This window comes from Hemiscyllium ocellatum, chromosome 5 (genome assembly GCF_020745735.1).
Source record: "Hemiscyllium ocellatum isolate sHemOce1 chromosome 5, sHemOce1.pat.X.cur, whole genome shotgun sequence".
Classification (NCBI taxonomy): Eukaryota; Metazoa; Chordata; class Chondrichthyes; order Orectolobiformes; family Hemiscylliidae; genus Hemiscyllium; species Hemiscyllium ocellatum.
This window is the reverse complement of record NC_083405.1, coordinates 57954221-57981846: the sequence shown is the minus strand read 5'-3', so window position 1 is coordinate 57981846 and position 27626 is coordinate 57954221. Positions and strand designations below refer to the sequence as shown.

General features: G+C 41.3%; 1 protein-coding gene across 1 annotated transcript in view; it reads left to right on the top strand.

Annotated features, from left to right (window-relative positions):
* The window catches only part of zgc:85777 (uncharacterized protein LOC405871 homolog), a 76306-nt gene that overhangs the window by 30778 nt on the left and 17902 nt on the right, over positions 1–27626 (top strand). The window contains exon 3 of the mRNA XM_060824778.1: positions 22661–22790. Within this exon, the coding sequence (XP_060680761.1) occupies positions 22661–22790 (130 nt within the window). The remainder of the gene's footprint in view (positions 1–22660; positions 22791–27626) is intronic.

Sequence of the window (27626 nt, the reverse complement as noted above, 5' to 3'; positions counted from 1 at the left end):
TTTAGCGATTTCTGGCTTAAAGCTGTTAGCCCAACATTTCTTGTGATAGTATTTTCACACAGGCTAATGAGGTAGGACAGTAATATTGGTTAAAGACGGGAAAGATTTAAAAGGAACCTAAAAGGGGCAATTTTTTCACATAGAGGGTGGTGTGTGTATGGAATGAGCTGCCAGAGGAAGTGGTGGAGGCTGGTACAGTTACAACATTAAAAGCCATCCTGATGGGTATATGAATGGGAAGGGTCTAAAGGGATATGGGTCAAACGCTGGCAAATGAGACTAGATGAATCTGGTCAGCATTGATTAATTGGACCAAAGAGTCTGTTTCTGTGCTGTCCATCTCTATGACTCTGAATCTTTAGATCTTGAGAAGTGTTGTGTCAGCTTTGGCAGGATGACTGAGTATTAGAGAAGTCCTAGGACAGTGAAGATGCAGCACAGTTCGCATACTGTCAATCAGGAGGAAAGTATTGTTAAAGTTCCTGATTAGACCCCAGCCCTGATCGTGAAATAATGACATAAAGCAGCAGAAGAAATGCGTAAAGTTAGGACAGATAAAACCAAATGTCTCACTTTCATCACCATATAGTAAGGTGTTTGAAACATGGCAAAGGTGGTCAATTGTGTGCTCCCAAATTGAGTAGTTTGAGTTGAGAAACACCTGTCGCAGGAATAAAGTTGCCCAGCTAGTGTGGTTTTTATTCTGGAGGGTAGTTGTGGAATGCAGTTGAGCCCACCCTTCCTGAACACAAATTGGAGCCAGTCAAGACACTCTGAAGTAGGTTGTTAAAAATCACCTCAGTTAGGCTCTTTTCCTGAGATTTCATACATGAGATGCAATTTGCACACACTAACTTCAACAAACAGTTAAAATCTATGAAAGCCTGTACAAACCGGGTGACCCCCTTTGACATACTTCACAGGCATGCAAAGTGGAGTCAAAGAAGCGCCGAACAAAGAAAACACATCCCCTTTATACAGATCAGTTGGTAATGCGTACAGATAATCTGGCCACACCCACCCCCCCCCACCCCATAAATAACCAAGTGTTATCCCAGGTACAGTGGTAGGATGAGGTCATCCTCGGAGAAAATGTAAATATACATGTCCTATCCTGGGGAATCATTATGCAAACGATTTCCTGACTCCATGATTCCCCAAGATGAAGAAGATGTGATATGTCCTAGCTTCGGGGCATGGCTATTAAAGCATTTCTGAATGGAAGGGACTGAATGAGAGTTTAATTTGATAATAGCAGGAGAATAGTAGTAAATGACTGGGCAAATGAAGTGGGAGTCATCCACATTCCTGCATGAATATCGTCTTCATGTTCAGCTTCTGGAGAAAGACAGTACAGTTTAACCCTTTAACATTATATTAATGTCCAGAGAGATGATGTAATGTTAAAAGATTGAATGATATCTATAACTTTATCCCAATTTTTTTGTTCAACATTTTGTCCCTGAACCTTTGTCCCTCACCAAGGCTACTTAGCATCATCCAAACCTGTGAACTTCTCCACCGAGAAGGCCAAGGACAGCAGATACACGGAAACACTACCACCTGCAAGTTCCCTTCAACTCCATACATATTCCTGACTTGTAACTATGTTGCTGCCCTTCACTGTCTCTGATGCAAAATCCTAGAGCTTCCTTCCTAAATGGGCTAGCCCTAATCCTAATCCATCTGGTATAGGTATGCCAGATGGACTGCAGCAGTCCAAGAAGGCACCTCACCACCATCTTCTCAAAGGAAATTAGGAATGAATAATAAATGTTAGCTAGTTTACGATGGCCATATCCCGTGAAAGAATGAATGTAATAATTCTCCATGTACTCCCCTGCCTACATATGCAAACTCATGTGAACCCATGACTTCCATCTACTCTCAATTACCTCTTATATTCCCATGTCAGCCAATGATCCTGTCCATGGCCTCTTGTAGTTTTATGCCAATCCATGACTCTCCAAACACCCTTTACCCTTGTATCCTGCTGTCAATTCGCCCAATTTCTACCGGACACAGTCCTCAGGTCCCATGCTGAAATTAAATAAAATAATTTGCTAAATAATACAGTTCTCAATATAAAAATTCTCCCATTAATTGAGCATCCATTGAATAAATTTAAGCCACCTTAAGTGCTTAATCCTTTATAAAAAAAAATCTTTATATTCATAACTAGCTTTCCTTTTATCAATGTCCTTTAGCTATCAGTCATACTGAACCTACAACTTTACATTGTGATAATGATGGTTTGAGGAAAACAAGCATGAATAATGCTCTACTGATAGCACTGAAGAGTATTTGAAACTGCTGGAGAGATTTTTTAAACTCCCACACACACACCCAGCGATTATTGAAGAGCTGCCCATATAAACAACTTCACAACTTAGTGTTCTATGGACCTTGCCCATCTTTTTAGAGAAAATGCAACTTTTCTAAAAATTGGTAAAATGAGACACAAAGTAAAAGGTTTTCATCTTGTAATCATCAGGACAAGGACGCAATAAACCAGAATCTGAAAAGGACCACCCATATCTCATCGTTTTATGTTGTCGTTGTCTACGGGAATAGTGCCAGAAGACTGGAGGATAGCGAATGTGGTCCCCTTGTTCAAGAAGGGGTGTAGGGACAGCCCTAGTAACTATAGGCCAGTGAGTCTCACTTCTGTTGTGGGCAAAGTCTTAGAGAGAATTGTAAGGGATAGGATTTATGAACATCTGGATAGGAATAATGTGATCAAGGATAGTCAGCATGGTTTTGTGAAGGGCAGGTCGTGCCTCACAAACTTTATTGAGTTCTTTGAGAAGGTGACCAAGGAAGTGGACGAGGGTAAAGCAGTAGATGTGGTGTATATGGATTTTAGCAAGGCGTTCGATAAGGTACCCCATGGTAGGCTACTGCAAAAATTATGGAGGTATGGCATTGAGGGTGCATTAGAGGTTTGGATTAGGAATTGGCTGGCTGGAAGGAGACAGAGGGTTGTAGTTGATGGTAAAGGTTCATCTTGGAGTGCAGTTACTAGCGGTGTTCCACAAGGATCTGTTTTGGGACCATTGCTGTTTGTCATTTTTTTATATAAGACCTGGAGGAGGGGCTTGAAGGCTGGGTGAGCAAGTTTGCGGATGATACGAAAGTCGGTGGAGTGGTGGACAGTGAAGAAGGATGTGGCAGGTTACAGCGGAATATAGATAAGTTGCAGAGCTGGGCAGAAAGGTGGCAAATGGAGTTCAATGTAGCTAAGTGTGAAGTCATTCACTTTGGTAGGAGTAACAAGAAGATGGATTACTGAGCTAATGGTAGGCTACTTGGTAGTGTGGATGAGCAGAGGGATCTTGGTATCCTTGTACACAGATCTCTGAAAGCTGCCACCCAGGTAAATAGTGCTGTGACGAAGGCATATGGTGTACTGGGCTTTATTGGTAGAGGAATTGAGTTCCGGAGTCCTGAGGTCATGTTGCAGTTGTATAAGACTCTGGTGCGGCCTCATCTGGAGTATTGTGTGCAGTTTTGGTCGCCATACTATAAGAAGGATGTGGAGGCAGTGGAACGGGTGCAGAGGAGGTTTACCAGTATGTTGCCTGGCATGGTAGGAAGATCGTATGAGGAAAGGCTGAGGCACTTGGGGCTGTTCTTATTGGAGAAAAGAAGGTTTAGGGGAGATTTGATAGAGGTGTACAAGATGATTAGGGGTTTAGATAGGGTTGACAGTGAGAACCTTTTTCCGCGTATGGAGTCAGCTGTTACTAGGGGACACAGCTTTAAATTAAGGGGAGGTTAGTATAGGACAGATGTTAGGGGTAGATTCTTTACTCAGCGTGTTGAGAGTTCATGGAATGCCCTGCCAGTATCAGTAGTGGACTCTCCCTCTTTATGGTCATTTAAGCGGGCATTGGATAAGCATATGGAGGTTATTGGGCTAGTGTAGGTTAGGTAGGCTTCAGTCGGCACAACATCGAGGGCCGAAGAGCCTGTACTGCGCTGTATTTTTCTATGTTCTATGTTCTATGTTCTATCTATAGCATTTGCAGTAAACTCTGATCAGTCAGAATGTTGCCATAGGAATTTTTAGAAATTAGGAGTTTCTATGATCCTTTGAAAAAGGTGCATTGTAAGTGCAAATTCCTTTTGAGTACATAAAAAAGGATCCTGTGAGTTTATATAGCTTAAGATCTCTAAAGATTCTCTTCCGAATCTCTAAAGGTTCGTAACTCCCACATTACAGCATAAGGCACTTGATACAAAAATAATGTCAGAGAAAGTAGAAGCAATATTAGAAATTTGGTTCATAGATTCTACTCTGCCATTTATTATAATCATGGCTGATACTCTACTCCAAATCATTGTCCCAGTTTCTCCATATCTATTGACGCCTTTAGTTACTAGAAGTCTATCTATTCCTTTTTTACTATAAATTCAGTAACTTGGCCTCCAGCATTCTGTGTAAGAGAATTCCACAACTTCACCACCCCAGAATGAAAACAAATTATCCTCATCTCTGTCCTAAAGAGTCTACTGTGTATTTACTGTGTCCCATTCTTAATACACTCCCCAGGTGAGGAGAGCAACATTCCAGCATTTGGTCTGCCCAGCCCTATCAGAGTCCCTTCTCTTGTTCTAAATTCCAGCAAATACAGGGTGAGATGTCCCAATCCCCTCTCATGACAAACCTGTCATCCCAGGAATTAGCAAGCTGGATCTTCACTGAACTCCCTCAATGACAAGTAAATCTTAGGTAGGGAGACAAAAGTGCACTCAATACTCAATGTGTGGTGTCTCAAAGGTCCTGCACAGCTGCACTTAGACGTCCTTGCAACCGTACTGAAATTCCCTTGTATAGGGACACCTAGGTCCCTTTTGTGCATAGACTTTCCCAATGTACCATTGTTCAATGAGTGTTCTGCCATTTTATTTTCCCATTGCAAACGCTACCTTCACACCTAATCATGCTATACTGCATCTGGTATGTATTTACCCACTCAATTAGTTTGTCTAAATCACAATGAAACCTCTTCTTCCCCACTTTGAATTCCTTCTTCCAAATTGCAGATGTGCATTGTGAATAACCGGGGCCCAAGCATTGATCTGTGGTATCCCATCACCTTCCACTCCAAAAATGATCCATTTAATGTCTGTTTGCGATCTGCTGAGCAATTCCTAATCTGTAAATCACTTTCAATAGGAGAAAGTGAGGACTGCAAATGCTGGAGATCAGAGCTGAAAATGTGTTGCTGGAAAAGCGCAGCAGGTCAGGCAGCATCCAAGGAGCAGGAGTATCGGCGTTTCGGGCATGAGCCCTTCTTCAGGAATAGCCCCAATATCATTGTACTTTACTCTTATGTGAGACTTTATTTAAAAATTTCTAAACATAAGCCATATCCATTGGCTTTCTCAAGTCTGTCCCACTGGGTAAGTCTTCAAAAATATTCCAGTTGTTTGGACAAAGGTGATTTCATTTCAGAAATCCACATTTACTTTGTTTAATCCTATTGAATTTTAGGCCTTGGAGATTTATCAGCTTTCATTCCTGTTAACCTCTCCAGAATTTTTTTTACTCATACTGATTTCTTTTGGTTTTTGCCTCTCAATAGCCCTTTGCTTCCTTCACCTTTCTGGGAGGCGTTCAACATCATCTATGGTGTACACGGATCCAAAGCAGTTGTTTAATTGCTTGACCATGTCCTTGTTCTCTATTATCAAGTCTTCCATTTCAGACTCGAAGATATTGCCTTCACTGAATTTTTCTTTTTACACACTTGTGTGTTTGAACTCAGCACTGAGTTTAGGCAGTAGTGAGGATTGCAGATGCTGGAGATCAGAGGTCTAGATCAGAGTGGTGCTGGAAAAGCACAGCAGGTCAGGCAGCACCCAAGGAGCATGAGAATCGACGTTTCGGGCAAAAGCCCTTCAGCAGAAAATGCCTTCCAGATGAAGGGCTTTTGCCCAAAACATCAATTTTTCTGCTTCTAGGATGCTGCCTACCTACTGTGCTTCCTCAGCACTGAGTTTGCCAGTCCCTTATAAATTTAGTTGCCAATACAAGATTGTCGCATGCCATCCCCATCTGCTTCCCCAATGCAGTGATAATAGAATTTGTCAGGAATTGGGATTGCCAAGTGCTTTTGAATCTGATTTTATCCAATTTTATTACAAGAGATCGAAGTCCAGGTAAATCCGAAGCTTAGTTAAAAAGGTAGGTTTTAAGGAGCATCCTAAAAGGGGAAAGCAAGGTAGGGAAGTAGAGGCAAGCAAGAAAACATATGGAAATACACTGGGCATGGGCAACTAAAGACACAGATGTCAATAGTAAATGAGTTAAAATTAAGGCTGGATTAAATTCCATATTTAACAGAGCACAGAGGGGCATAGAGGATTTCGAGATTAAAGAGAGAAGATGCAGAGGCTATGGAGGGATTTAAAGACAAGTGTGAGAATATTAAAATTGATTCCTTGCTTGAGTGGGAACCAATATAGGCCAGCAATAGAGTCATAGAGATGTACAGCATGGAAACAGACCCTTCGGTCCAAACTGTCACGCCGATCAGATATCCCAACCCAATCTAGTCCTACCTGCCAGCATCCGGCCCATATCCCTCCAAACCCTTCCTAATCATATACCCGTCCAAATGCCTCTTAAATGTTGCAATTGTACCAGCCTCTACCACTTTCTCTGGCAACTCATTCCATACACGTACCATCCTCTGCGTGAAAACGTTGCCCCTTAGGTCTCTTTTATATCTTTCCCCTCTCACCCTAAACCTATGCCCTCTAGTTCTGGACTCCCAGGGCAATGACTTTGTTTATCCTATCCATGCCCCTCATAATTTTGTAAACCTCTATAAGGTCACCCCTTAGCCTCCGACGCTCCAGGGAAAACAGCCTGTTCAGCCACTCCCTATAGCTCAAATCCTCCAACCCTGACAACATCCTTGTAAATCTTTTCTGAACCCTTTCAAGTTTTACAACATCTTTCCGATAGGAAGGAGACCAGAATTGCACACAATATTCCAACAGTGGCCTAACCAATGTCCTGTACAGGCGCAACATGACCTCCCAACTCCTGTGTTTAATACTCTTACCAGTAAAGGAAAGCATACCAAACGCCGCCTTCACTATCCTATCTACCTGTGACTCCACTTTCAAGGAACTATAACCTGCACTCCCAGGTCTCTTTGTTCAGCAACAGTCCCAAGGACCTTACCATTAAGTGTATAAGTCCTGCTAAGATTTGCTTTCCCAAAATGCAGCACCTCGCATTTATCTGAATTAAACTCCATCAGCCCATTGGCCCATCTGGTCCAGATCCTGTTGTAATCTGAGGTAATGCTCTTCGCTGTCCACTACACCTCCAATTTTGGTGTCATCTGCAAACTTATTAACTATACCTCTTATGCTCGCATCCAAATCATTTATCTAAATGGCAAAGAGTAGAGGACCCTTGTGGTACTCCACTGGTCACAGACCTCCAGTCGGAAAAGCAACCCTCCACCACCATCCTTCTGTCTTTGAGCCAGTTCTGTTTCCAAATGGCTAGTTCTCCCTTTATTCCATGAGATCTAACCTTGTTAATCAGTCTCCCACGGGGAACCTTGTTGATGAACGCCTTACTGAAGTCCATATAGATCACATCTACTGCTCTGCCCTCATCAATCTTCTTTGTTACCCACCACTGAGGTCAGGCTCACCATTCTATAGTTCCCTGGCTTGTTTTTACCACCCTTCTTAAACAGTGGCACCATGTTTGCTAACCTCCAGTCGTCCGGCACCTCACCTGTGACTATCAATGATACAAATATTTCAGCAAGAGCCCCAACAATCACTTCCCTAGCTTCCCACAAAGTTCTCGGGTGCACCTGATCAGGTCCTGGGGATTTATCCACTTTTAACCGTTTTAAGACATCCAGCGCTTCCTCCTTCGCAATCTGGGCGTTTTGCAAGATGTCACCATCTGTTTCCCTACAGTCTATATCTTCCATATCGTTTTCCAAAGTAAATACTGATGCAAAATATTCATTTAGTATCTCTCCCATTTTCTGTGGCTTCACACAAAGGCCGCCTTGCTGATGTTTGAAGGGCCCTATTTTCTCCCTAGTTACTCTTTTGTCCTTAATATATTTGTAAAAACCCTTTGGATTCTCCTTAATTCTATTTGCCAAAGCTATCTCATGTCCCCTTTTTGCCCTCCTGATTTCCCTCTTAAGTATACTCCTACTTCCTTTATACTCTTCTAAGGATTCACTCGATCTATCCTGTCTATACCTGACAGATGCTTCCTTTTTCTTAACCAAACTCTCAATTTCTTTAGTCATCCAGCATTCCTTAGACCTACCAGCCATCTCTTTCACCCTGACGGGAATATACTTTCTCTGGATTCTTGTTTTCTCATTTCTGAAGGCTTCCCATTTTCCAGCCGTCCCTTTACCTGTGAACATCTGCTTCCAATCAGCTTTTGAAAGTTCTTGCCTAATACCATCAAAATTGGCCTTTCTCCAATTTAGAACTTCAACTTTTAGATCTGATCTATCCTTTAACATCACGAGTTTAAAACGAATAGAATTATGGTCACTGGCCCCAAAGTGCTCCCCCACTGACAACTCAGTCACCTGCCCTGCCTTACTTCCCAAGAGTAGGTCAAATTTTGCACCTTCTCTGGTAGATACATCCACATATTGAATCAGAAAATTGTCTTGTACGCACTTAAGAAATTCCTCTCCATCTAACCCTTTAACACTATGGCAGTCCCAGTCGATGTTTGGAAAGTTAAAATCCCCTAACATAACTACTCTATTATTCTTACAGATAGCTGAGATCTCCTTACAAGTTTGTTTCTCAATTTCCCTCTGACTATTAGGGGGTCTATAATACAATCCCAATAAGGTGATCATCCCTTTTTTATTTCTCAGTTCCACCCAAATAACTTCCCTGGATGTATTTCAGTGAATATCCTCCCTCAGCACAGCTGTAATGCTATCCCTTATCAAAAACGCCACTCCCCCTCTACTCTTGCTTCCCTTTCTATCCTTCATGTCGCATTTGTATCCTGGAACATTTGTATCCAGTCCTGCCCATCCCTGAGCCATGTTTCTGTAATTGCTATGATATCCCAGTCCCATGTTCCTGACATGCCCTGAGTTCATCTGCCTTTCCTGTTAGGCCCCTTGCATTGAAATAAATGCAGTTTAATTTATTAGTCCTACCTTGTCCCTGCCTGACCTGACTGTTTGATTCACTTCTGTCCTCAACTGTACCAGTCTCAGGTTGACCTTTTTCCTCAATATCTCCCTGGGTTTCCCCCCACCCCACCACCACCTTAGTAGTTTAAATCCTCCCAACCAGTTGTAGCAAATTTTCCTGCACCACAGGACTGATAAAGGAATGGAACTTGCTGTGAATTATGAGAGCAGAGGCTTGGATGACCTCAAGTTTACAGAAGGTAGAATGTGTGACATCAGTTAGGAGTCCTTAAGAATGATTGGGCTTAAAGGGAACAAAGACATAAACCAGGACATCAGAAGCAGATGATCTGAAGCATAGGTCATGCTGGGTGGTACTACACAATTGTCAGCAATGGGTCTTTGTGATGGTATGTCTATGAAGTCAGATTAAACATGAGACCAAGGTTTCAAATAAACTGGCTTAGTCTGCCTGTTGTTAGCGAGAGAGGTGGAGTTAGTACTGTCTTAATACAAGTTGTGTGGTCTCCATATAGACTTAGCAAAATTACTTGCAATATCTTCAGTAGCCCACAAGATTATTTATTTTGCATAATCTGAAAAGCATGATTTGAGAAGGAAGCAACTAAAATGTTAACTATTATGATTAAGTACTCAACAAATTAGGCTATCATGCTTTCAAAAATGTAACACTAATATAAGATGGACCTTCCTGTGTTCCTGTATTACTCAGTCAAAGTTGTTTATGGGACAAGTTAACATGAAATCGTAAAAGACCTTTTAGCTCATCAAACTTGGTACTTTGCCAGATATTACATAATATGGTCTATAATTTTTGTACCCAACTCGCACAGTTATTAGAAGTACCAAAGATAATAGAAAAGAATCTCCAAAATATTTATGTAACCTTACAGCCTCCATTATTCAGCTCTTTGGTTATTTTCCATACTCTTGTTATGTCACAACAGTACAAAAATAATTGGACTTGGTAGAGTACTTGATGGTTTCTATATCTTTAACCTTACAATGTTTCATCCTGTTTTGCACTTGTTTTTTCTTTACTTTCTGCTGATTTTTTTTTCATTTTCATCCTTGTTTTCAGATGTTCTCTGGTGTGTTGCCTAATTCATTCTCCATTAGTGAAACTAAGCTAAGGGTTTCTGCTACTTACTTAATTTTGGTAGACTTCACACCTAAATGCAATTCTGTGCTCATCTAAAGTCCATGGTTCGCAAAGTGTTCTGTGTCCTTACAATAAAAATGCTGGACAATACTTAACGCCATTCTGTCTTAGTATTGCAATCAGGAGAATCTAGAAGCTGCTTTGGAATCATGTCTTCCCAGACCATGGATTAGCTACAAAAGATTACCCTTCTCAATTGCAAAGAACAAAGCATTCGATGTGGTGGGGAGGTGAATATGGTTCATAGATTGCTTGTGATTTCTCCACACCTCATGGAACTAATGGTGGGGGAGGAAGGAAAGTCAAAAGATTAATTGCACTGTGAGAGTTCTTGAGTTCCTGATATTTTTTTCAAGAAATAGGTGAATGAGAAAAGTTAGCCCCATGAACTTCAGTGTTCTGAATTGTCATTCACTTGCTGAGGTTGAATGCAATGCAGAACATTGCACCTGTATGCCATTTTGGTTAGAGAATATAATGTCAAGAAGCTAAGAGGGAATGCAGGCTTTTTCAAAATAAAATTAATTTTTCTGCAACCCCAAACACTGAAGGATATAAAGTAATTTATTGTTTGCTGTTGAATTAGATCGATGAAGAACAAAATAAAATTACATGAAAAATATCTCATTCAGGTTCTGAAGAAGAGTGACATCGATCTTAAAATGTTAACTCTGTTTCTCACTCCAGAAATGCTGCCAAACCAGCTGAATTTTTCTGGCAGTTTCTGTTTTTATTTTTGATTCTGTGGCCCCTTTATTGAAACAGATTTGAGATAATACATCTTATTTTTTCTTCATCCCTTTCATCTTGTCACTTGTCATTTTTATGCTTTGCTTTCTTTGTGACTGTTTATTTTTTCCTGGTGTGTTTCTGACTTTCTTTAATTTTTCACTTCTGATCCTACCTCCATTTACTTTTGCTATTATTCTGACTGTTCATTGTCTCAGCTTCAGACCTCCCAGGTAAGTGCATACTCATGTTGCAACATTCTGTGACACTATACCCACATCACTAGTACTATATTTTGGGAAGGAAAAGAATATTCAATAACTGTTAAGTTTTCTTTCTTAAATCCAAAATACTGGGATGAAAACTCTGAATAAAAATCAATACTAATGTTGTTAATTTGAATCTCATTTGAGATGCTGGAGATTAAGATTTTAGTTTGTTTGTTGTGAAGTGTTTTGATTCCTATAAAACCTAGCACGGACTTTAGGAAGTTCTAAGTTCAAATTTCTTTTCTGCCAAGTTCCAGGTATTATGACAACAGGAAAGAGAAACTGGTGATAAGCTTTTACCCTCTATCCCAAAGGCAGAATTTATTTGGCAAAATTACTTTCCTGATAAATAAAGTGCAAGATTTATTGCACTCCAACTGAAATTAGATAATAAGAAATGTACAGGCCAAAAGCAGTGTATTTTTATTCAAACTTTACTTTTAAAAATATTATTACAAAAAATTTGAAAAATTAAGTAAACAATCAAATAGCTGTAGTTGAGAAGAGGAAAAGCTCTAACCTTCAACAATGAAAGATTTGAGAGGGTAGCTGTGTTAGGGGATAAAATTTGGGATTAATAGAGCAGCCAGTCTGTTATGATGTGGGAGTCGAACCCCTCTGCTAATTAAAACTAAACACCTGGAAAAGCTCACCTCATGATCTGCTAAAAGTGTGAGTGAACGAAAGAGAACTCCTAATTTACACTGTATAAAGAAAAATAACAATTCCTACCTTTAAAAGTGAATACCAAACAAAAACTATTAACAAATCTAAGCCCCTTTCTTTTTAACTAATTACTATCTGACCCCAACTCTATAAAAATTCTGCTCCAATATCACAATTATTAAACATTACATTAACTTAATCTCAATTCCACACAGTCTCTTATGCTGTCTTCCTTCTGGTCTTTTGAATCTGTTACTTTCTTCTGACCTTCTGATTCTGTTGTCTTCTCTCTGAATCATCGTCTTACCTTTTTCTGTAAAAGCAGTAAAAAGTACTTTTTGACAGATATTGTCTTCTGAGATTTATTTGAGAGCAAGATATTTATTTCTTTGGATAGCTCTCCAGTTCGGTGGGCAGTTGCTCTTTAATCACCAACACTTGCTCCAGAAGCTTAAAACTTCCAGGAAGAAACTTGTTCTTCGTCTCCTTTGTTCACTTCCAACTTGAAGGGTTTGTTGATGCTGGCAAACTGGGCATCCATTTTTTTTGCAGTTGGTGTTTGCGGGCAATTGTTTGGCAGAGTGTGCTTCTATCAATCTTTTAAATATTTCAGATTAATGAAATCAGGATAGGAAAAAGCTTTGATATATTTGAGACAGCACATCAGTAGAGGAACTCCATCAGGATCCACAATAGTGATAATGCACTGTTGTGAGCTTAGCATATGCATAACAGACAAATCAACTTTGTAAAACATACCACTCGTGTATGGTTTGCAGACTGAAACTCAGATTTCTTGGCCTCTCAGATGCTTTTGGAAGCTGAAGTTGTCACTTTTTACAGGGAGATCTGCTTCCTCCTGCACTTATTGGCTATGCATTGCTAATACTGGTAAAGTGTTCAACCCTGAATCTTTTGTTTCCGATCCTTCCAGATGCTGTAGGTAACCATCAGTGTCTACCAGTCTGTTGCACAAAATGTAAGAGGAATTTTCCTTGTGGTAATGATCTGAGACAACAGCTGTTCAGTTTATGTCGCATAGCCTTAGCAGTAGGAAATTTGTAGAACTTTGAGTTCAGTGTAAACAGATTTTTATATAATTTGTTTTATCACTGGTTCTGGCTTTTGAGGTTTTAGATTGTACAACGTGGAAGCAGACCCTTCTATCAACCAGCCTTTGCTGACCATGTTCCCAAACTAAACGAGTCCCACCTGCCTGCACTTGGCCCATGTCCCTCCCAACCTTTCCTATTCATGAACTTATCCAAAAGTATTTTGCATGTTGTAACTATACCTGCACCCACCACTTTCTCTGGCAGTTCATTCCACACAAGAACCACTCTTTGTGTAAAAAGGTTGCCACCTCATGTCCTTTTTAAAACTTTCTCCTCTCAAGTTAAAAACTCCCCCTCACTCATTCTAGGGAAAAGACCCATGTCATGCACATTATCTATCTCCTCACAAACTTACAAACCTCAATAAAGTCACACTTCAACCTTCTACACTCCAATGGAAAACAGTCCCAGTCTTTCCAGTCTATTTTGATTTTTCTAACTCTCAATCCCCAGCAACATCTTGGTAAACCTTTTCTGAATGCTGTCCAGTTTAATAATTATCTTTTTTTATAACAAGACGATCAGAACTGCACACAATACTTAGAAGAGTCTCATCAATGTCCTCTACAACCTCAATATAACACCTAAATTCCTATACTCAAAGGTTCTAAACAATGAAGGCAAATGTGCTAAATGCCTCTTAACCACCCTGCCTACCTGGAAAATTTCAAAGAATTGTGTACCTGAACCTCTTGGTGTGTCTGTTCTACAACACTACCCATGGCCCTCCCATTAACTATATAAGTCTTGTCCTTGTTTGTATTACCAAAATGGTGGCTCAGTGGTTAGTATTAACCCGGAATTCGGGTTCTATTCTACCTTCGGGTGACTATCTGTATGGAGTTTGCACATCCTCCCCATGTCTGAGTGGCTTTCCTCCAGGTAGTCAGGTTTCATCCTGCAGCCCACAGATGTGCAGGTTAGGTGGATTGGCTATGCTAAATTGCCCATTGTTTCCAAGGATGTGTAGGTTAGGTGGATTAGCCATGAGATATGCAGGGTTACAGGGATAGGGTACGGGTGATGGATTTGTGTGGGATGCTGTTCGGAAAGTTGGTGTGAACTCAATGGGCCGACTGGCCTACTTCCATACTGAAGGGATTCTATGATTGTATAATGAAAATGGTATCTGCTACTCCTCAGTCCACTGACCCAATTGATCAAGATGTCATTGTATTAGCCTTATTGAGATGTACAGCACGGAAACCGACTCTTTGGTCCAACCTATCCACGCCGACCAGATATCCTAACCCAATCTAGTCCCACCTGCCAGCACCCGGCTCAAATCCCTCCGAACCCTTCCTATTCACATACCCATTCAAATGCCTCTTAAATGTTGCAATTGTATTAGCCTCCACCACTTCCTCTGGCAGCCTCATTCCATACATGTACCATCCTCTGCGTGAAAATGTTGCCCCTTAAGTCTTTTTTATATCTTTCCCCTCTCACCTTAAACCTATCCCCTCTAGTTCTGGACTCCCCCACACCAGAGAAAATACTTTGTCTATTTATTCTATCCATGCCCCTCATGATTTTATAAATCTCTGTGTGGTCACCCCTCAGCCTCCAGCACTCCAGGGAAAAGAGCCCCAGCCTATTCAGCCTCTCTATATAGCTCAAATCTTTCAACCTTGGCAACATCCTTTCAAGTTTCACAACATCCTTCCGATAGGAAGGAGACCAGAATTGCAAACAATATTCCAAAATTGGCCTAACCAATGTCCTGTACAGCCGCAACATGATCTCCCAACTCCTGTACTCAATACTCTGACCAATAATGGAAAGCATGCCAAACGCCTCCTTCACTATCCTATCTACCTGCGACTCCACTTTCTAGTAGCTATGAAGCTGCGCTCCAAGGTCTCTCTTTTTCAGCAACACTCCCGAGGACCTTACCATTAAATGTATAGGTCCTGCTAAGATTTGTTTTTCCGAAATGCAACACCTCACATTTATCTAAATTAAACTCCATCTGCCACATTTTAGCCCACTGGCCCATCTGATCAAGATCCCGTTGTAATCGGAGGTAACCTTCTTCGATGTCTACTACACCTCCAATTTTGGTGTCATTTGCAAACTTACTAACTGTACCTCTTAAGCTCATATCCAAATAATTTATATAAATGATGACAAGAAGTGGACCGAGCACCGATGCTTGTGACACTCCAATGATCACAGGCCTCCAAACTGAAAAACAACCCTCCACCACCACCCTCTGTCTTCTACCTTTGAGCCAGTTCTGTATCCAAATGGCTAGTTCTCCCTGTATTCCGTGAGATCTAACCTTGTTAATCAGTCTTCCATTGGGAACCTTGTTGAACGCCTTACTGAAGTCCATATAGATCACATCTACTGCTCTGCCCTCATCAATCCTCTTTGTTATTTCTTCAAAAAACTCAATCAAGTTTGTGAGAGATGATTTCCCCCGCACAATTTTAGATAACCTTTTTCACTATCTACTCTACCACTAATTTTGGTGTCATCCACAAACCTACTAACTATGCCTCATATATACCTATCCAAATAATTTATATAAATGACAAACAAAAGTCAGAAAAGCAACTCAGAGTCTTTAGTCATTGCACTTACTAATCCATGTTATTTCTCTCCCCTGCCAATGGACCTAAAATATAGTTCACTGATGTATTTGACTTAGAAGAGAAAGATTTCGATAGGAGAAGAAAATGTAGGCTTGCAAAACAAAAAGATAAGGTGGCATTGCAGGGCAATTATTTTCATATGATGTCCAAAGTGGGACAGGAAGGGGAATGAAGAGTGGAAAAAAAACAAGGTTAGTGGTTATTGAATATACTTACTATTCAGAACAAAATAAATGAATTAATGGCATAAATAAAGTTTAATGGGTATGATTTAGTTACAAGGAGATCATACTGGGGTCAAAGAGTATGTGACCTTTCAAAAAGGCAAGCAGGAAGGGAATAATGATGAAGTGGCTTTGTTAGTACATGATGGAATGCGTACATTAGCAAGAACTGATTTGAACCAGCTGAAGATGCAACGTAGAATGTAAGTTGGTGGAAGTAAGAAATAACAAGGAAAAGAAGACATTGTGGGAGTAGTCAATGGGTCCCCTAACAGTAACTACATGTTGAATGGAGGGTAACTCAGGAGATAATGAGGATTTGTTTTAGAAAAAGCAAAACATGAATCCTAAGCAACTTTAATCTTGATGTAAATTGGGAAAATCAGATTGTCAGAGGTAGCCATTAAGGAAGAATTCATAGAATATATTTAGCATAGTTTCCGGGAGCAAAATGTTATTGGTCCATTCAGGGATCAGATTGCTTTGGATCTAATAATGTGTAACAAGGCAGGTTTAATAAATGACCTCAGAATACAAGATCTCCTCAGGAACAGTGACATGAAAATGGTAGAATGTGACATTCAGATTGGGAGCGAAAAGCCTGGGTTGGAAACAACTGTGCTACACTGAGTAAGGGTAATACAATGGAATAAGGGCTGAGTTAGCTGTAGTGGACTGGGAAAGACATTCATCAGAAGAGTATTGATGAATAATGGCAGATGTTTTCAAAACAAGTGTAGGAATCACTGTAAACGTGTATCCCGGTGAGGGAGAAGGATCTTGGGAAAGGGATAAATTGACCATGATTAACCAGGGAAGTTAAGAGCAGTATCAAATTAAAAGAAAAAAAATCATATTATGGCAAATATTAGTGATAAATCAGAGTATTGGGGTTGTGTTAAAAGTGAACAAAAGATGACCAAAGAAAAAGGAGAAAGTAAACTGGGGGCAAACTAGCAAGTAACATAAAAATGGACCGTTTCTTTAAATACCTAAAAAGGAAGAGGGAGACAACAAATAACATAGGCCCCTGAGAGAATGAAATTGACAACATAATAATGGGGAGTAAGGGAATGGCAGAAAAATTCAACAAATATTTTACATCTGCCTTCATGCCAGAGGATATTTTTCAGAAAGGGAAGGCGGCAAAAAGAAGCAGATAACTATAGATCAGTTAGCATAACACCTGTTTTGAGAAGATGTTAGAGTCCATTATAAAGGATGTAATAGCTGAACATTTCGAAACAAAATATAATAAAATAGATTCAACATAACTTCATGAAGGAAACTCGTGCCTGACAAATTTATTACAATTCTCAAAGAAGGTAGCAATCAGGATAGATTAAAGGGAACCCATTATATAATATATTTGGATTTCCAAAGGGTATTTGTAAGTCTTCTTAATCAAATAAGAGTTCGAGATCTTGGAGATAGTATGTTTGCATGTGGGATTGGGTAGTCAACGGAAGACAGAGCTCGGATAAAGGGGGCATTTTCAGGATTGCAACCTGTAACTAGTATATTGTAACTATGTTGATTAGTGGTGGATCACAATTATTAACATATAAATGACTTGAAAGATGGATGTGAAAGTACGATCACCAAGTTTGTGGATGACACAAAATAAATAGGAGGTCAGATAGTGAGGATGATTGAAGGGCTCCACAAAGAGACATTGACAGGTTCAGTGAGTGGGCAAAAACTTGACAGATGGAAAATGTGAGGCTAGGCCCTTTATCAGGAAGAACTGGTGAAACAAATGCTGTTTAAATAGGGAATGACTGCAGAAATCTACATCACAGAGTGATTTGGAGATCCTTGTGCATGAATCACAAAAAGCTCATATCCAAGTTCAGTGGGTAAAGAGGGAAGGCAAGTGGAACATCTTCATTTCAAAGGAAATGGACTGTGAACATTGGTAGGTCTTGCTAAAGCTAAAGAAGGCACTGGTCAGACCAGAGCTGCAATACTGTTTTCGGACTATCATCTAAGAAAAGGTACAGGTGACAGTCCAGAGTAGCTTGATTTGGGTTTGGAGGGATTTTCTTAGGAACAAAGAATGAGCAGGCTGGGCTTCTATTCATTGAAGCTTAGAAGAATGAGATGAGACCTTATTGAAACACATAAGATTCTTTGTGGGCTTGAGTGGCTAGGTGTGGAACAGTTGTTTCACCTTGTGGGAGAGTCTAGGACTAGAGAGTGTAATCTCAGTGTAAAGGATTGCTTATTTAAGACAGAGATAAGGAGGGCATTTTTTCCAGATTGGTGAAACTGTGATATTCTTACCACTGAGGGCTTTTGAGGCTAGACTGTTAACTCTGTTCCAAACGGAGATATACAGATTTCTAATCAGTAAGGGATTGAAGGGTTATGGGGATAAAGCAGAAAACAGAGCTGGGGGGTTATCAGATCATGCATCACATCATTGAATGGCAGAGGGGAGTCGATGGGCCAAATCTCTTTCTTCAGCACTTGAATTTTAAGGTATTTTCATATTTGATGGGTTTTTCTCCTAAAGCTGAAAAATCTGCAAGTGACTTTCTGGAATTTTCACATACTGGGATGAAAAGTGTTTCTTGTCTGACTGAGTTTTGGCTCCTTTTGTCTTACATTGTTGGACGATATGGGGTATTTCTCTTTGGACCAAAGGAAGCTTTGATGGAACTGTACAAATTTATACAGAACCACAGATGGAGGTGGTCAAGTCCTAACGGATGTAGCTGCTGGATTGGGTCTGCAGCAGATGGCAGCAGCGACAGGATAGGTAGTGTCCAGGCTGTGTGCCAGTATGTTCCCACTTGTCTGACCTGCCGCATTCTTTGTTTTTTATTTTTGTTTCTTCGTTTCTTTATTGTATCAAACTTCACTTTTTCTTCTTTTCTGTGGCTGCAATGGAGGAAGGGGGTTGCGACGACCTGCAGCTTGGGCAGCACGATGGATATAGATGTCCATTCCTCGTGGCCATGGGCTGTGGCTTTATCAAAGGCTTCAACATTGGTGAGTCAGGTCTGTTCCTCCTGGCAGTGGTGCAGTAATTTCAGCAGTGGCTATAGCTGTGATAGCATGGTGGTTCTGGTTTGATTCTCATGGCTATGGTAGCTTTTGGCAGCAACAGTTCAACGTTGACAACTTGGTGGATCCGGTCTGTCCCTCCTTGCTGTGGCAGTGATGCAGTGGCCTCGGTGTTGGTTTTGCCTGTGGCAGTGTGATGGGTCCGGTCCAGAATTCCTTGCTTTGACAGTCTCGGGGGCTGCTTCAGTAGCAGTTCCCAGTAGCCATTCCATAAACCCAAATTGTCGTGGAGGGAACAAGAGGTGAGGTTTGTCCTAACTTTGTCTCAACTATTTCTTTTTATAATTTCAATAATTAAAATGCTGCTGAATTGTGGCAACTCATACACATCTCTCTGTATTTTCTTAAATACATGTGGCAATAAATTGATATTCTAGCAAGAAGGAAGACATACTTGACTTCATCTTTATCAGCTGTTGGCTGCAGATGTATCTGTGCATGTAAAAGTGACCTCTGCACAGTCTTAAAGCAAAGTCCTGCCTTCAAATTGAAAATAACCTCCATTGTGTTGTGTGGCATTATTACTGTGCTAAATGAGACACTCAGAGCAAATCTAGCAGCTAAAAACCAGGCAATCGTATGGCTGTGTGAGCTATCAACAGCAACAGAATTGTATTCCAGCACAATGTGCAACCTCGTGGCCCAGCATATTCCTCCATTCAGCCATTACCATCAAGCCAGGGGATAAACCCTGGTTCCATGGAGAGTTCACAAGTGTCCGGAGCAGCACCAGGCATACCTGAAGATGAAATATCAACCTGGTGATGCTACTGAACAGGACTACTTGCATGCCAAACAACATAAGCAGCAAATGATACAGCTGAGTGATTCCACAATCAACTAATCTCTACACTCCTACCACATTCAATCATGAATGATGGTGAATAGTTAAACAACTCAGTGGAGAAGGAGATTCCACAAATATTCCCATCCTGAATAATGGAAGAGCCCAGCACTTCAGTGCAAACAATAAGGCAGAAACATTTGCAGCAATCTTCAGCCAAAAGTGCTGAGTGGATGATCCATCACGGCCTCCTCCGGTGGTTCCCACCATTACAGGTATGAGTCTTCAGCCAAGTCGGTTCACTCCACGTGATATCAAGAAACAATTGGAGATCCTAGATATTGTAAAGACTACAAGTCCTGACAACATTCCGGCAATAGTACTGAAGATTTATGCACTAGAACTTGCTGCTCCCCCTAGCTAAGCTGCTCCAGTACAGTTATAACACTGTCATCTACCCAGCAATGTGGAAAATTGCCCAGGTATGTCCTGTACATAAAAAGCAGGATAAATTCAACCTGGCCAATTACCATCCCATCAATTGGCTCTCTATCATCAGTAAAGTGATGAAAGGTGTCATCAACAGTGCTATCAAGCAACACCTGCTCAGCAACAACCTGCTCAGTGACGCCCATTTTGTGTTCTGTCAGGACCACTCAGCTCCTGACCTCATTATAGCCAGTGTTCAAACATGGATAAAAGAGCTGTATTCCAGAAGTAAAGTGAGAGTGACAACCCTTGACATCAAGGTTACATTCGACTGAGTGTGGCATCAAGGAGCCCTAGCAAACTTGGAATCAGTGGGTATCGGGACTAACTCTCTGCTGGTTGAAGGCACATAGGAAGATGCTTCTGGTTATTGAAGGTCAGTCATCACATCAGCAGGACATCTCTGCAGGAGTTTCTCGAGGCAATGTACTAGGTCCAACCATTTTCAGCTCTTAGTCACTGACCTTCCCTCCATTATAAGGTCCTGCTGTGGAGCAGGACACATCCAGTAATGGTGGTGTCTGGAGCATTGTATGTAAGATATGATTCAGTGAGTATGTCAGGCTGTTCTTGACTAGTCTGCGAAATAACTTCCAATTTTGGCAATAGCATGTAGATGTTAATAAAGAGGACCTTGAAAATTCAGCAAGGTTGAGTTTGCCATTATTTCTTCCAGCGTAAGTTGACATCACAGAGTCATTCCTTGCTTGGTTTCAGTGATCAATACAGTTGAATAGTCTGCTAGGTATTTTCAGAGGGTGTTCAGAGAGAACTAACTACATTGCTATAGGTCTGGATTGGATGGTAAAAACATTGATTGCAGATGCTGGAAACCAGATTCTGGATTAGTGGTGCTGGAAAAGCACAGCAGTTCAGACAGCATCCGAGGAGCAGGAAAATTGACGTTTCAGGCAAAAGCCCTTCATCAGGAATACAGGCAGAGTGCCTGAAGGGTGGAGAGATAAATGAGAGGAGGATGGAGATGGGGAGAAAGTAGCATAGAGTACAATAGGTGAGTGGGGGTGGGGATGGAGGTGATAGGTCAGGGAGGAGGGTGGGGGAAGGTAGCAAAGGTCTGGATTCACGTGTAGGCGAGACCAAGTAAGGGCTATGGTTTTCCATTCTGAGAGTACATGAGTGAACCAGATGGATTTTATGATATTCAAGAGTGGTTTCACTTTGTTTTAAGCAACAAATGATGATGGTCTGAAACACCTCAATCACAAGGGTGGTCAAGTATAGATGATGAATGATTTCAAAAGGAAATTAGACTGGCATTTGAGAAGAATTATTTTTGTATGACTGTTTGTTTGGAAAGAGTAGTAATTGAAGTCTTTCAGTGTCTGTTAACTGACTATTTAAGGGTGTTAATTTTTGAGCACATCTGCAAAGGAGCTGCTTGTCCAGCATTTTGTGAGGTATTAAGCAGGAGGAGAATATTTCTCCAGAACAAACTCACCCATTATTTGACTTTCTCATAATTTTTCGTAAGGGAAACATTGGGCAGGAATAAATCACAAGTCGATGTTAAAGTTAAATTACATGCTAAATAGTTCACTTCAAATTCTCTTTCTCACCAAATTCCTGAATCCATTTCTTTGTTTAGCTGTACTTTTTGAATTGGCCTGTGTTTTACTTCATTTACATACACTGCTTCACAGGCCCAAAGCCTTTGAGATAACTGGTTTAGTGAGGGAGTGAGAAAGATCATAATGAGAGGTTTGGATCGTGGCTTTTGAATCATCAGTAGGATGTCATGGTATTGAATGGAAGGGAGGGTTAGGTGGCAGGGTAGTTCCTTGAGGAGATCCATGATGATCTGGTGTTCCTCTTGTGCTGGATGGTTACCTGATTTTGGAGGTTGGAAACATTTGTAACGGGGGAAGAAATCTATTATTGTAAGATAAAGATCTGAGGCAAGGATGGTGTCCAATTGTGATTATGAAGGAAGCAAACAAATTGCAGGTGCTCAGATGGAGTGGTGGGCATAGATGAAGCCCTGCATTCCTTCTGATTCACAAGCAGTGCTGGACAGATACTTAACTTCATGGATTTAGCCTCTCTTCATTCCTTTAAGCTGCCAAGGTTCCTAAGACCTAGAAAGCCAGTCACTTGTAATTTAAAAATAAAATGATTGATTAGTCCACTTTCCATAAGTGGCTTGGTAATCCTCTCCTTGTCCATTATAAGTTTAAAAAAGAGTGGGGTCAACATGGATTTAGTTCCTGGTACAAATATTTTGCATTTTAACCTCTGATACAACGCCTATCTACTTTTTTGAAAGTTAAAATGTTCACCAAAATGTATCCCTCAAGCCTGTTAATACAGCTGAAAGATCTTTCCTTTCTTTTCCCAGAATGTGGAGGGCTTGGTTTGGATTTCAGCTACAGTATCGCAGTAGCAGAAGAACTTGGAAACATACCATGTGGTGGGATCCCCATGGCAATCGGCGTCCAGAGTGATATGGCTACACCAGCTCTAGCCAGGTATTGACTGCATTTTTCAAGATGGCAGGTATATTTGAAAAAGACAAATTTGGAATGTTGTCAAAGAAATTAAGAGGAGAATCTTTTGGTAATGTTCCTACCTCTGACCCAGAAGGTCCGGATTCAAGTCCCACCTCTAGAAATAATGACCACAGAGCTATGTCGAATAGATTGATTTTAAAAACCTTATTGCAAGACTAATGGTTGCTATTACTTAACAAAGTAACAGCATTATCTAAGTTTAATGGTTCTTCAACATTGTTATAAATATTTCATTTAGTTGAAATTCTACATACGCTCAAGGTCAAGTGATTAAATGCATTATAAACAACTTTGATTCCACTCAACCTATGCCCTGAGGTGTAAACCTTGGCCTCATCATCCTGACAAATTGGCGCACTTTCCTGAGGCAGAACCAATTTATGTCCATTGAAATCTCCGAATGGAATCGTATTTATGAGTAAACTGATTTTCTTTTTCTAATTACCGTTTTTTTGTCACCTAGAGTCATTAGGCCATAGAGATGTACAGCACAGAAACAGACCCTTCGGTCAAACTCATCCATGTCGACCCAAGCCCCACCCAACCCCCTACCCGTTGCCCTTACGTGTTTTATCCTCACCCTTCCCAATGTTAGTCTCCTGTCTTACCTTGACCTGCCTCACTGACTTGGGCAAAGCACTGTTCTCTCATCTTATTATTTGTCTTCTGTATAGCTCCACCTGGAAGGACTGATGGCAGTCCCCAGCAGTGGTCACTGCTTCCCATAGAACTGCTGGCTGTTTGACTCAGAGGGGGTCTGACAGCAAAGAAACAAGTCTTGACCAGAACCAGTTAACAACCTGACTATTATCAAATCAAATCAGAACTCCCTAGCCACATAGGGATCCTCATGAATTTTAATCCTTCAGTTGAATATGCTTGGTCTTTCTCCATAGGTAGCAAAGGAAATTCACCAGCAATGTCATCACACTTACCTATCTAGAGGTCTGTATCTTGTGGTGGAGCTTGGGACAATGGTGTACATCAGAATCCGGTAACTGGGATCCAGCGCTGTTAGGGGTCTGTTGAACTTGGATCAGTGGTGGACTTGGATCAGGAGCCTGTGCCAGACCAGTGTCAGATTCATGATTTCTGTACCTTCCCTGCCTTGTAACAATTAATTCTGTATTAACCTAGGAAGAGGCTTAGGGTCATGTTATATGTTCGTGTTGCTAGGTCCTGTTACAGTAACCAAAGCAGCTTTTTTTAAAGAATAATACAACTAATGTAAATGCCATTAAATTGAAGGCACTTGTCACAGGAAGTTGCACTGGCAGGTTTCTTGTATCTAGAACCAAGAATGCCATTACTTCAGTGCATGTTTCATCTGTTTGATTGAAGTTGCTCTGTAGAGTCTCTGAACTTTGTAAACTTCCCTCAACTGTCTGAATTTAAGGGCTCATTTGTGACTTACTTGCTATAAGTAATCAATATTGTATTTGAACAGTGGTTTATTTGGTACAGTTGAGAATCAATTGAAAATTTTGTCAGCCCAGTCAGTGGATAGAAGTTGTAACATCCTGTTCCATATTTCCTGCTGCAGCTCATTCACATTGATCCTCTCGACCCTCATGTTGAATCTTTGATATAAGAATGATCCCATGACTCCTGATTAATAGCCTGAAAATTAAAACTCTAAGCAGAATTTGTCCAATCTCATTTTTCCCCTACTCTCTCCGACCGTAATGAAAATGTGTAGGTATAAACAAGGACTGCAGATGCTAGAAACCAGAGTCTAGATTAGAGTGGCGCTGGAAAAGCACAGCAGGTCAGGCAGCATCCGAGGAGCAGGAAAATCGACGTTTCGGGCAAAAGCCCTTCATCAGGAATTGAGGCAGGGCGCCTGCAGAGTGGAGAGATAAATGAGAGTGGGGGTGGGGGTGGGGAGAAAGGAGCACAGAGTACAATAGGTGAATGGGGGTGGGGATGAAGGTGATAGGTCAGGGAGGAGGGTGGAGTGGATAGGTGGGAAAAAGATAGGCAGGTAGGACAAGTCATTAGGGCGGTGCTGAGCTGGAAGGTTGCAGCTGGGGTGAGGTGGGGGAATGGGAAATGAGGAAACTAGTGAAATCCACATTGATGCCCTGGGGTTGAAGTGTTCTGAGGTGGAACGTGAGGCGTTCTTCCTCCAGGCGTCGGGTGATGAGGGAGCGACGGTGGAGGAGGCCCAGGATCTCCGTGTCCTCGGCTGAGTAGGAGGGGGAGTTGAAATGTTGGGCCACAGGGCAATGGGGTTAATTGGTGCAGGTGTCCCGGAGATGTTCCCTAAATTGCTCTGCTAGGCATCGTCCAGTCTCCCGATGTCGAGGAGACCGCATCAGGAGCAACAGATACAATAAATGATATTGGTGGATATGCAGGTAAAACTTTGGATGTGAGGGAGGAGGTGTAGGCGCAGGTTTTGCAATTCCTGCGGTGGCAGGGAATGGTGCCAGGAAGGGAGGGTGGGTTGTTGGGAGGCATGGACCTAACCAAATAGTCACACAGGGAACGGTCTTTGCGGAAAGCGGAAATGGGTGGCGAGGGGAATATATCCCTGGTGGTGCGGTCCGTTTAGAGGTAATGGAAATGTCTTCAGATGATGTGGTTTATGCGAAGGTTGGTAGAGTGGAAGGTAAGCACCAGGAGGGTTCTGTCCTTGTTATGGTTGGAGGGGCGCGATGTGGACGAGATGCGTTGTAGGGCTTCTTTAACCACATGGGAAGGGAAATTGCGGTCTCTAAAGAAGAAGGCCATCTGGTATATTCTGTGGTGGAACTGGTCCTCCTGGATACGGCGGAGGAATTGGGAGTACGGGATGGCATTTTTGCAGGAGGTAGGATGGGAAGAGGTATAATCCAGGTAGTTGTGGGAGTCGGTGGGTTTGTAACAAATGTCAATGTCAAGTCGGTCGTCATGAATGGAGATGGAGAGGTCCAGGAAGGGGAGGGAGGTATCAGAGATGATCCAGGTGAATTTAAGGTCAGGGTGGAATGTGTTGGTGAAGTTGATAAATTGCTCAACCTCCTTCACAGGAGCGCGAGATGGCACCAATGCAGTCATCAATGTAGTGGGAGAAGAAGTGGGGAGTGGTGCTGGAGTAACTACGGAAGATGGACTGTTCTACGTAGCAAACAAAGAGACAGGCATAGCTGGGTCCCATACGGGTGCCCATGGTTACCCCTTTGGTCTGGAGGAAGTGAGAGGATTCAAAGGAGAAATTGTTAAGGGTGAGGGCCAGTTCAGCCAAACGAATGAGAGTGTCGGTGGAAGGGTACTGTTGGGGATGTCGGGAGAGGAAGAAACAGAGAGCTTGGAGGCTTTGGTCATGGCAGATGGAGGTGTAGAGGGATTGGATATCCATGGTGAAGATGGGGCATTTGGGGGCCGGGAAAACGGAAGTCTTGGAGGAGGTGGAGGGCATGGGTGGTGTCTCGAATGTATGTGGGGAAATGAAATGTACCTATTCAGATGCATAGGTCTCATCCAGAGGTTTAAAAAAGCCATAATGCTTGAGAATGGACATACTGGTCATACTGGAGATCCATTTTGTGGTATACGAGATGAGTTGAACCTGTGTTCTCCATTTGATCATTTTTTCTTCTGGGTTAGCCCCTCCTTCCTCTGTCCTCAGTCTCATCACAATCTTCTGTTATTTCTATGTTAAGTTTGCAGCATTTAAATAACAGGCCTTTGTGACTACAATTCATCTCTAAACATTAGCAAAAATATAATTTATTTGGTGAATGAATGTAACTGTGACCCATCAGAGTTGAGTGATTATTTGTGATCTACCAAGGTTCAATATTGTAAACCAGTTTATTAATTTGTGGAATGGACAAAGAAGTAAATAGAATATTATAGATTGAATTAACTGTTGCATTTCAAAGTGAATTTGCTGCCCCTGGGTTCCAAAGGCGAGTCATTGGACTCAAACCATTGTGTTTCTCTTTCTCTACACACTCGGGCAGACCTGCTGAGGTTCTCCAGCACTTTCTCACTTTGCGACTGCAGTTTTCATTTTTTAACTGTTTTCTCAAGACATCTTAAGTCCAGATTTTGTTTTGTTATCTTTTTGGCTCTGCAGACATCATCCCTGTGCCTTCTCGAAGTGTTTACTTTGCTGCAATGTTTTAAATGTCACTTTACACTTTGAACTTTGCTCTGTTTTGGCCTTTTGAATTTTCTGGAACTGTTTTTGCGTAAATATTTTATTGATGAAGCAATTTATGTCTATGTCCTGTTAATATTCAAATGAGCCAAGTCCAGGATTTCAGGCATAGTCATTATCTGGATCTGTGGTGACAGCTGGACGTACTATCCTGCTTCGTTTCCACCAGAAAAGCAGGAAGCCAGAAAATGTCACAGGTGAAATTGTTCTGGATGATTCATCCGATCAACAGATGTGTTTATGAAAGATAAAAAAAAAATCCGATCTCCTCATTTCAAAATATATTCTTGCTAAATCCCATGTGGAAAATGTGTAATAGTCTTGGTCAACATGTAAAAACTAGTCTAATGTACATTACTCACCAATTAACATGCTCATTCATATTTATTTAACTTTGATCAAGCTTCTCAACTGTATATCGTTATTAAAGAAAAAAATAGATAATATGATTGGCCTTATCAGCAACTTCATAAATTGGTTCAAGCCATTTGTTCACAGGAGAAAGTGAGAACTGCAGACGCTGGACATCAGAGTCGAAAAGTATGGTGCTGGAAAAGCACAGCAGATCAGACAGCATCCGAGGAGCAGGAGAGTCGATGTTTTGGGCATAAGCCCTTCATCAGGAATGTGGGTGGGGGAAAAGG